At 43.0% G+C, this 10722-nt stretch overlaps 1 protein-coding gene across 1 annotated transcript; it reads left to right on the top strand.

The window, feature by feature from the left end:
- Positions 1-7068: 7068 nt before the first annotated feature.
- On the top strand, positions 7069-9016 carry LOC121135214. Its single transcript, XM_040733662.1, has 2 exons — positions 7069-7861; positions 7945-9016. Exons 1-2 carry the CDS (start codon positions 7069-7071, stop codon positions 8862-8864), a joined length of 1713 nt encoding a protein of 570 aa, XP_040589596.1. The 3' UTR covers positions 8865-9016.
- Positions 9017-10722: the final 1706 nt, after the last annotated feature.

The following is a 10722-nucleotide window of genomic DNA, read 5'->3' as shown; positions in this document are numbered from 1 at the left end:
ACCAGTCAGGTGGTAGGCTTAGGTACAAGGTTCCCCTGTTCAAAGCATCCTCTTATGTCAGTTCAGGAGACATTCAGGATGCATTGAGGCATCTGCTGTCTGCTTCCCTGTTATTTGAGACATTTAGGATGTGGATGTAGACTCTCAGATCCTTCACTGGGTAAGAGAGGGTATCCCCTGTTATGTGAGTCATGAGGAGTAATTTACCTTTTAGATAAAGTGGAGTACTTTTTATTCTGGTTTGACCTATATAGCCAGAGCTGGTCAGACCTATGCAGCCAGAGGCAGAATTAGCAGACTTAGCAGACTTCTGGCTGGTCTTACTTATGATGTATCCTTATCTTTTAATGAGCTAGCATGCAACTTACTCTGCTGGGATGTTGCTCTTTCCAAGGGAACTGCTTGAGTTGGGGGTTTCCTGCAATGCAAGTTACTGAAATTTAACATTCAAGAATTTAGTCTTTTATAAACAATATATACGATTTTGAAAATTATTTTACATTAAACAATTTTTACTTGCTTTAGGCTTAGTATTGGCCACAGTGTGATGGGATATAAAAATTAGTCTCTCCCTCCAAGTTGTAAATTAATTACATTTGTACTGAGCAAGACTGACCAATAATTTGTCATCTAAATTATCTTTACAGTTCATAATAAATTAGTAACCCCTATATAAGATTAGGAAATTATAATTTTACTTGTTATGTCTGAACTTAAAAAATTTAATACTTACATTAAGATCATTTAGTATGAAAAGAAACTTAACCATAACTATACTTGAACTCCAAAGTCAATCTATGGGTGTTTTGTTTGTCATGTTACAATATCCCTTGAAGCTACAGATGCAGATGGTTGTGACTACTGGATATAGCTTGAGGGAACCAAAGTAGGATCCTTTGCAAGAACAAGGACCTGTAACTGTTGTGCAATCTCTGCAGTCCCGTTTTCTTTTTTTTATTTTTTTTTATTTATTAATTTTTTTATTTTCCATTTTAAATTTAGATAAGAAACAAGGTTGCTTCACAAGTCAGTACGAGGTCCCTCTCCCTTTCCCTCCCCTCCTCCCGTGCCCTCCCCCCCATCCCCCCCCCGTTATCCCCTCATTCCCCCAGGGAGGGTGAGGCCCTCCATGGACGCCAGGAAATAATCAAATTGAGGGCTGAAATCAACAAAGTAGAAACCAGGAAAACAATACAAAGAATCAATGCAACGAAGAGTTGGTTCTTTGAGAAAATCAACAAGATAGACAAACCTTTGTCCAAACTTACCAAACAGCAGAGAGTGAACACGCAAATTAACAAAATCAGAAATGAAAAGGGGGACATAACAACAGACTCTGAGGAAATCCAGAGAATCATTAGGTCATACTTTGAAAACCTGTACTCCACAAAATTCGAAAATTTAAAGGAAATGGATGACTTCCTGGACAGCTATCATTTGCCAAAACTAAATCAAGAACAGATAAGCAATTTAAATAGACCTATAACCCCTATGGAAATAGAAGCTGTCATCAAAAGTCTCCCAACCAAAAAAGTCCAGGTCCAGATGGCCTCAGTGCAGAATTCTACCACAAATTCAAAGAACAGCTTATACCAATTCTTCTCAAAGTGTTCCACACAATAGAAGCAGAAGGGTCTTTGCCAAACTCTTTCTATGAGGCTTCAATAACCTTGATCCCCAAACCACACAAAGATACAACCAAGAAAGAGAACTCAGACCAATATCCCTCATGAACATTGATGCAAAAATACTCAATAAAATACTGGCAAATCGGATCCAAGAACACATCAAAACAATCATTCACCACGATCAAGTAGGTTTCATCCCCGGGATGCAGGGATGGTTCAACATACGAAAATCCATCAACGTAATCCACCATATAAACAAGCTGAAAAACAAAAATCACATGATCATCTCACTAGATGCTGAAAAAGCCTTTGACAAAATCCAACACCCCTTCATGATAAAGGTCTTGTAGAGATCTGGGATAACAGGGACATACTTAAACATAATAAAAGCCATATAGAGTAAACCAACAGCCAACATCAAACTAAATGGACAGAAACTCAACGCAATTCCTCTAAAATCAGGAACAAAACAAGGCTGTCCACTCTCTCCATACCTTTTCAACATGGTACTTGAATTTCTAGCTATAGCCATACGACAACAAAGGGGGATCAAGGGGATACAAATTGGGAAGGAAGAAGTCAAACTTTCACTGTTTGCAGACGATATGATAGTTTACATCAATGACCCAAAGAACTCTACCAGAGAACTCTTACAGCTGATTAACACCTTCAGCAAAGTGGCAGGTTACAAGATCAACTCAAGAAAGTCAGTAGCCCTACTATATACAGATGATAAAAGGGCTGAAAGAGAAATCAGAGAAACATCACCCTTTACAATTGCCACAAACAACATAAAATACCTTGGGGTAACGCTAACCAAACAAGTGAAAGACCTGTATCGTAAGAACTTTGAATCTTTAAAGAAAGAAATTAAAGAAGCCCTCAGAAAATGGAAAGATCTCCCATGCTCTTGGATAGGTAGGATCAATGTAGTAAAAATGGCAATCCTGCCAAAAGCAATCTACAGATTCAATGCTATCCCCATTAAAATCCCAGCACAATTCTTCACAGACCTTGAAAGAACAATAATCAATTTTGTATGGAAAAACAAAAAACTCAGGATAGCCAAAACAACCCTGTTCAACAAGGCAACGTCCGGAGGCATCACTATCCCTGACCTCAAGCTCTATTATAGAGCTATAGTCCTGAAAACAGCTTGGTATTGGCACAAAAATAGACAGGTAGACCAATGGAATCGAATTGAAAATCCAGGTATTAACCCACACACGTACGAACATCTGATCTTTGACAAAGAAGCTAAAAATATACAATGGAATAAAGAAAGCATCTTCAACAAATGGTGCTGGCATAATTGGAGACTGGCATGTAGAAAAATGCGGATCGATCCATGTTTATTGCCATGCACAAAACTTAAGTCCAAATGGATCCAAGACCTCAACATAAATCCAGCCACACTGAACCTCTTAGAAGAGAAAGTGGGTGGTACCCTTGAACGAACTGGTACAGTAGACAGCTTCCTGAACATAACACCAGTAGCACAGACAGTGAGATCAACAATTAATAAATGGGACCTACTGAAACTGAGAAGCTTCTGTAAGGCAAAGGACACAGTCAGCAAGACAAAAAGGCAGCCCACAGAATGGGAAAAAATATTCACTAATCCCACATCTGACAGAGGGTTGATCTCCAAAATTTACAAAGAACTCAAGAAGCAAGTCTCCAAAACAGCAAAGGACCCAATTAAGAAGTGGGCTGCAGAACTAAATAGAAAGTTTTCAATAGAGGAGTCTAAAATGGCTGAGAGGCACTTGAGAAAGTGCTCAACATCCTTAGCCATCCGGGAAATGCAAATCAAAGCAACTCTGAGATACCATCTCACTCCTGTCAGAATGGCTAAAATCAAAAACACCAATGACAATTTATGCTGGAGAGGATGTGGTGAAAGGGGGACACTCCTCCATTGCTGGTGAGAGTGCCAACTGGTTCAGCCACTTTGGAAAGCAGTATGGAGATTCCTCAGAAAAATGGGAATAAACCTACCACAAGACCCAGCAACTGCACTCTTAGGCATATATCCAAAAGATGCCCATTCATATAACAAAGATGTCTGTTCCACTATGTTCATAGCAGCTTTATTTGTAATAGCCAGAACTTGGAAGCAACCTAGATGTCCCTCACCCGAAGAATGGATAGAGAAAATGTGGTACATCTACACAATGGAGTACTATTCAGCAGAAAAAAATAATGGAATCATGAGATTCGCAGGCAAATGGATGACACTAGAAGAAACCATCCTGAGTGAGGTAACCCAGTCACAAAAAGAGAAACATGGCATGTACTCTCTCATATATGGATTTTAGACATAGATCTGGGGAGTGCCAGCCTACAATCCTATTGCCAGAGAGTCTGGGAAACAGAAACTTCATTTACTGGCTGGTTAAGTACTGAGCTGAACTCAAGAAAGCCAGTAACAGAGAGGGAGGACTGATGATCAAAGGGATTAAGACTGGGCTGGTTGAACCCCCAGAAACAGCTGACCAGACAAAGGTTAACTCTTGAATCCCAGGCATCAGCCTGGGAATCCAGCATGGGACTGATCAAGACCCCCTGAATCCGGGTGTCAGTGAGGAGTACTCTTCCCCTTTTCTTGTATTTTTTAAACAGGCACTCAAAGTTTAAAACTTTCCATAAGGATTAATTTAGTAATGACTTATAGATATTCATATATTTTGTTTCATTTGAGCTTTTTAAATTTCCAGTGATTTTTTTCTCTGTAGTTGAAATTTCAGTTCTGCTGCTTTGACTGCTGTCCAAGTGGCTGGGATTGTAGGCATTCTCTACCAGGTGTTGTGTTTTCATCACATTTTCTAACTTCCCTTTTTCATTTCTTCTCTTACACATTGTTACACTAGATAATTTCCACAGATTTTTATTTTCATAAATTTCCTTGTTATTGACTTCTATCTTCATTCCTTTGTGGTTAAAGAGCATACTTAATTTTTTTTTCTTCTTGGCAGTGTATCATCTAACAAAGAATGCTCCATATACACCTGAGAAAAATGTCTATTCTGCTTCTCTTGGGTGGATTGTTGTATAGATGTGTTCCTAGGATTATTTGGTTCTAGTGTTGTTCCCCTTTTTATCATATTTTACCATCTCTCTAGTGTTCTAACTGTTGCTGAAATTACTAATTGAAATCTCCCTTTAGTAGTTTTGAATGGTCTGTTGTATTTCTGTAGCTTTTTGCTTCAGGTGGTTTTTTTCTGTTCTCAGATGATTACATGTTCGTGATTGTGACAGCCTCATGATGGTTCAACCCCTTCATCATTACAGAACATTCTTTATCCTTGTAAAGTTTTTGTTTTAACGTGTATTTTGTCTGATACTTATATTGCCACTCTACTGTCAAGGTTGCAATTTATGTCCTTTACAATTTTTTTAACTTTCAGTCTATCTGCAAATTTATAAGACACACAGTTTAGTAGATTAGTGTATCATTCTTATATTCTCAGGGAGAATGGAAATGAACTCATTACCACACTCAGAAGTGGCCCAATCCTGATGACAGTGGAGAAAGGGAGGATGGAATGAGACCTTTTTTATTTTTAAGTTTTTGTTTATTTTACATACCAACCGCTGTATCTCCTTCCTCCTCTCCTCCCACTGTTTCCCCCACCTATTTTCTACTGCCCCTCCATCCACTCCTCAGAAAGGCTAAGGCCTCCCATGAAGAGTTAACAAATCCTGGCATATCAAGTTGAGGTAGGACCAATCTCCTCCCTCTTACATCAATGCTGAGCAAAGCATCCACCATAGAAAATAGGTTTCAAAAAGTCAGCTCATACACCAGGTACAGATCCTAGTCCCAATTCTAGGCATCCCCAAAACAGACTAAGTTATCCAACTGTCACCCACACACAGAAAGCCTAGTTTTCCAAATCAGGCTTCTCATCTGTCAGTCTAGCATCCATGAGCTGACAAGCTTGGGTCGGCTGTCTCTGTGGGTTTCCTTGTTATGTTCTTGAACCTCCTTGGTCATATGATCTCTTCTCCTTCTCTTCATTCAACTGGACCCCTGGAGCCCAGTGCTTGGCTGTGGATCTTTGCATCTTCTTCCATCAGTAAATGGATGAAGGCACTGTGATGACAATTAGGTAGTCATCCATCTGATTACAGGGGAAGGGCCATTCAGGCACCCTCTGTACTATTGCTAGGAGTCTCAGCTGGGGCCATCCTTGTGGATTCCTGTGAGTTTCCCTGGCACCAGGGTTCTCCCTACCCCTATAATGGTCCCCTCTATCAAGATATATCTTTCATTGCTAAGAGTCCTATTCTTCCTCAGTTATGAGAGGCTAGCAATGATGTGACCTTCTTTTTCTCCCTCTCCCTCTGGGCTGCAGGAAGCTGAAGCCTAGAGCGTCTCCACACCCATGCACTCAGGACTGAAGAGTAGGAACCAAGTGATTGAGGCAGAGAAAGGGTCCCAGGAAGGAGATTGAATTAATCAAGAAAGACTTGTAGGGCATGCATGACTTTAATGCCAGCACTGAGGAGGCAGAACCTTGGGGATGGATCTTTGTGAATTTGAGTACAGTCTGGTCTTTAAAAGAAAAAAAAAAGTAAAGAAAAGGAAGTCTTCTCCCCCTGCCCAGGCGCCATTGCTATGACATCAGAGTGGTGGGCCAATCATTTGGCTATAGAACGCCGTACAATTTACATACAACCGCTGATTGGTTGAAGTGCCTAAGCCCGCCCACAAGATGACGTTTGTGTACTGATAGTTGCCAGAGAAACCAGACTTTGAGCTGGCGGTTGGACGTGGAGCACTTGAGCTCCGCACTGCCGCACCTCTGCTGTCCTTAAAAAGGGCTAAATTTGATGGACAACCAGGAGATTGGATCCTGGTTGTAGAACTAATTCAGACTGCAGCCTTCTGGGCTGTGTGTCCAGTCTGTTTTCCAGAAAATCGCAGGAAATCTGGGAATTCATTTGTTATTTCAAGATAAAGTCAGAAGATCGCTTAAATGAGCGCCAGAGAGAAAGGGCCTCATGTTCCTGACCAGCATTTTGCTGAAGGTGATGACTTCGTGAGTCTGACACCAAGCCGCAGGCGGGTCACAAAGGTGACAAATGGCTCCTCAGGAGAGAAGTCAGCCGAGCCGACATCACTTCAGTCGGGTATTCCAAGAAGATCACGGGGCCGTCCAGCCACAAAACGTGGCGCGGTGGAGAGAGGTTGCTCAGGTGAGAAAACCTGCTCAGCAGAGAAAAAGCCGTCCACCGAGAAGCATCACATTGCAGAAAAAGGATGCATTGCTAGGATGTACTGCATTATGCGGTACACCCCTTGCCTAAGATGCTTCTGTTTGACAATGACTCTTGCGATGATGAAAAATGTCCTGCTACTAAAAAAGGACCTTGCGATGATGAAAAATGTCCTGCTACTAAAAAAGGACCCTGTGACAGGAGACACCAGTTCATGAAGCAATTCTCTGAGAAGAGTCGTCACCGTTTTGAGAAAAGTTGCTGTTTCGAGAAGCATCTCTCGGCTGAGAAAGATCTCCCTACACAGAGAGGTTGCCTGTACAAGAAAAGACGTCTTACAGACAAAGATCGTTCTACAGAGGAAGGTGGTTTGGGTGAGAGAGGTCCCTATGAAGAGAGAGGCCACACTCCTGAGAGAGATCAACCTGCAAAGAAAGGTTTTTCTACTAAGAAGAGTCCATCTCCTGAGAAAGGTTACTTGGACGGGAGAGGACCCTCTGTGGGAAATCATCACCATGAAGAGAAAGACAGCTCAGCGAAGAAACTTAGCTGTACTCAGAGAGATCGCTGGATAGATGGAGAGCGTTCTGTGAAGAGAGAACTCTCCACTGAGGAAGACCACCCTGTAGGGCGAGGTTGGCCTGCCAACAAAAGTCACCTGGCAGAGAAGGGTTGGTCAGCAAACAAGAGTGGATCTCCAGGGAGAGGCCACCCCATCAAAAGCCACCCTGCACAGGAGGGTCGCTCAATCGAATGGGTTTACTTGGCACAGAGCAGACTCTTTGCAGGTGAAGATACCCCTACAGGGAGAGGTCACTGCATCCAAAGTTGCCCTGCAATGGAGGGTGGCTCAGTGGAAAGAGGTGACACTGTGGAGAAAAGACCTTCCACAGGGAAAGATCACCCCACGGGGAGAAGTCACCCTCTGAGGAAAAACAGCCCTGCAGAGGAGGGTCAGTCAGCAGATAGGGGACACACTGCAGGACAAAATCTCCCCACAGAGAGAGGTAGGCTTCCAAAGAAAAGCCTCTGTGCAGAGAAACGTCTATCTGCTGAGAGCAGTTGCCCTCCTAAAAGAGTCGTCCTGCAGAGAAAAACCCGTCTTCCAAGAGTATCCATTCTGCAGAGAAAGCTCACTATGGGGAGAGAGGCCACCTTACTAAGAAAAAGAGACAGCTCTCTGTCAAGAAAGGGAGAGTGGAAAAGAAATTTGGTTCTCGTGAGAGTGTTGAGATTCATGACAGCTACACTCATGAGGAAAGTAACACAGGCAAGAATGGGTGCTCAGTGGAGGAAGGTCATCACTTCATGGAGAAAGACTTTCCTGTAGGGACACCCTCTTCAGGATCCATGCCTGCGGTGCCAGTGCCCAAGAGCACACAGGATGCTCCAGAAAGCAGCACTGGCAGTGCTACCAGCCAAGTACCCCAGGCCACTCACCAGAATGTGGCTGGGGCTGTCACCACTGGACAGCGTATCCAGGCAGTGAATATGAGAATGGGAGTTGAATTGGAGTTGCCTCGAGAACTAAAAGCATGCATTGTTGAGGACTTGGACTTGGTAAACACGCACAAGCAGTTATTCCAACTCCCTGCTGAAAAGAATGTAGATCACATTCTCGAAAACTATGTCAACTTCGTGAAATCACAGGGAAAGTCTGATAATGGGGAATATTCTGTTGATGAACTTGTGTATGGAATAAGAGAGTATTTCAACAGGATGCTGGGCACCAAGCTCCTCTGCCAGTTTGAAAAACCCCAGTATGCTGAAATCCTCCTGGCTTACCCAGATCTTCCAATGTCTCAGATTTATGGGGCGTCACACCTCCTGCGATTATTTGTGAATATTGGCAGTGCATTGACCCATTTTTCCCTTAATAGGTGCAGTCTAATGTTAGTGTCCAGTTATATGCAAGATTTCTTTAATTACCTATCAGAGAATTCCTCTTCTCTGTTTACAGCCAGCAATTACAAAATGGCTTCTGTCGCATATTGTTTTCAAGCCCTTTGAGGATCTTTTGACCACTCTATTATGACCTAGACAAGTAAACATTTCTGTGTTTGTTGTTTTCATTTTGTATTTGATGTTCTTGAAAAGTATCAAGGTACAACATGGCTTAGTATTTCAGCTTAGTATTTTTGTGAATAGAAATATAGATATTTAATGACATTTAACCAGTATTTCAATAAAATAATGTTCACTAAAGATTGTGTGTTGCTTATCTGACAAGATTGCTTGAATGTTGGTGCTTCTATCCCCTCCACGTCATGAGTGTCTACTAGCTGTTCATATACATGATATAACGCCCTCATTACTACTGCCAAATGATCAACATAATGGATATACCACAAACACATGCATGCATATAGTTAAAAATGTAAAATTCTTTTGACATGTAAAAATGATTGAAGATGATTGCTAAGCAGGCACTGGTTCACTCCTTAGTTTCAACCATGAAAGGAGGAGGGATTGAGGAGAAGGAAAGGAAGGAAGTGTGCAAAGGGAAAGGGAAGAGAGGGAGCTGGAGAGGGGAGAAGAAGAGGGAGGAGGGAGAGTTAGAGAGGGGGAGGAGAGGAATGGTTGTAGAAGAAGAGGAGGGGAGAAAGAAAGAGGAGAGGAGATGGAGGAGGGGGAACGGTAAAGGAGGGGAGGAGGAAGACTAGATGGGGAAGGAGCAGGGAGAAGGAGGAGGAATAGTTGAGGAGGGGAAGAAGAAAGGGAAAAAAGAGAAAAGGCAGAGGAGGGGAGAAGGAAGGAGGGAATGAAGAGAAAGGAGGAAGAGGGGCATAAGGAGTTGGAGGAGGAGAAGAGGGAGGAGGAAGAACAGGAGAGGATGAGTTAGGAAGAGAAGAATAGGAAGAGAGAGAAGCAAGAAATAGAGAGAAGGGCGGGGTGGAGAAGGCAAGAGGGAAGGGGAGGAAGAGTAGAGAGAGGAGAGGAAGAAGAGAAGGTGAGGGAGGAGAAAGGGAGAGGAATAAGAAATGAGGGAAGAGAAGGATGGAGAAGGAAGAGGAGGAAGAGTTGAGGGAGGAGAAGGGGGAGGAAGATAAGAAGGCGAGGGATAAGGAGAGGAGAGGAGAGGAGGGGAGGTGAGAATAAAACGAGGAACTGAAGATGAAGGAGAGGAGAGGAGAAGGAAAAGGAGAGAGAGGGATAGAGAAAGGGGGAGAAGGAAGGGGGAGGAATAAAAATAGGGGAAGGAGGATAATGGAAAGAAAAAGGGGTGATATGTTGAGTGTCAGCCTCCATGGGGTCTCTGTGAGTTGACTGTCAGCCAACAACCACAGTGCATCCTGTTCTCTAGTCCTGGCTTACAGCCCCACACTTGTCCCACTGACATCAACCTCTAATTATAAAAACATAAACCCTTATACCTGGAGTTTCTTCACTGTGCTGTAAGTCTGTATATAAGGCTGCTCCCTCCTTGTGACACACACACACACACACACACACACACACGCACGCTCGCTCGCACACTCACACAGACACTCTCTTAGCACAAATGGCTAGATATATTGTCTTTCATTTAAATCTCCAGGCTTTCTCCCGATATGTTGTACATGCTCATGGCGCAGGCACCACAGTGATAGAAGAGTAAAAGACTAGAAGGTGGAGGATGATAAGGCACAGGCGAGAGGAGACGGAAAGGAGGAGGAGCAGAAAGACTGGAAGCAGAAAGGGGAGGAGAAGGTGGAGGAGAAGAGGGGGTAGAGGAAGATATGGGGAGAACAAGAAGGGGGAGAGGATAGGGGAGGAAGAGGAAAGGATAAGGAACAAAAGGAGGGGAAGGAGGAGGGAAAAGAGGTGAATAGAGAAAGGAAGGGGGAGAAGGGTAAAAGGAGAACAAGAAGTGGGTTGGAATAGGGGG

The sequence above is a fragment of the Mesocricetus auratus genome, unplaced genomic scaffold (genome assembly GCF_017639785.1).
Source record: "Mesocricetus auratus isolate SY011 unplaced genomic scaffold, BCM_Maur_2.0 Super-Scaffold_100033, whole genome shotgun sequence".
NCBI classification, from domain to species: Eukaryota; Metazoa; Chordata; class Mammalia; order Rodentia; family Cricetidae; genus Mesocricetus; species Mesocricetus auratus.
Note: the sequence above shows the minus strand (reverse complement) of the source record. Positions and strands in the feature narration are given on the sequence as shown.

Coding starts and splice junctions, on each gene's coding strand:
- LOC121135214 (XM_040733662.1), top strand. CDS start 7,069: ATGAAGCAATTCTCTGAGAAGAGTCGTCACCGTTTTGAGAAAAGTTGC. Junction 7,862..7,944: donor AAATCTCCCCACAGAGAGAG/GTAGGCTTCCAA, acceptor GTCGTCCTGCAG/AGAAAAACCCGTCTTCCAAG.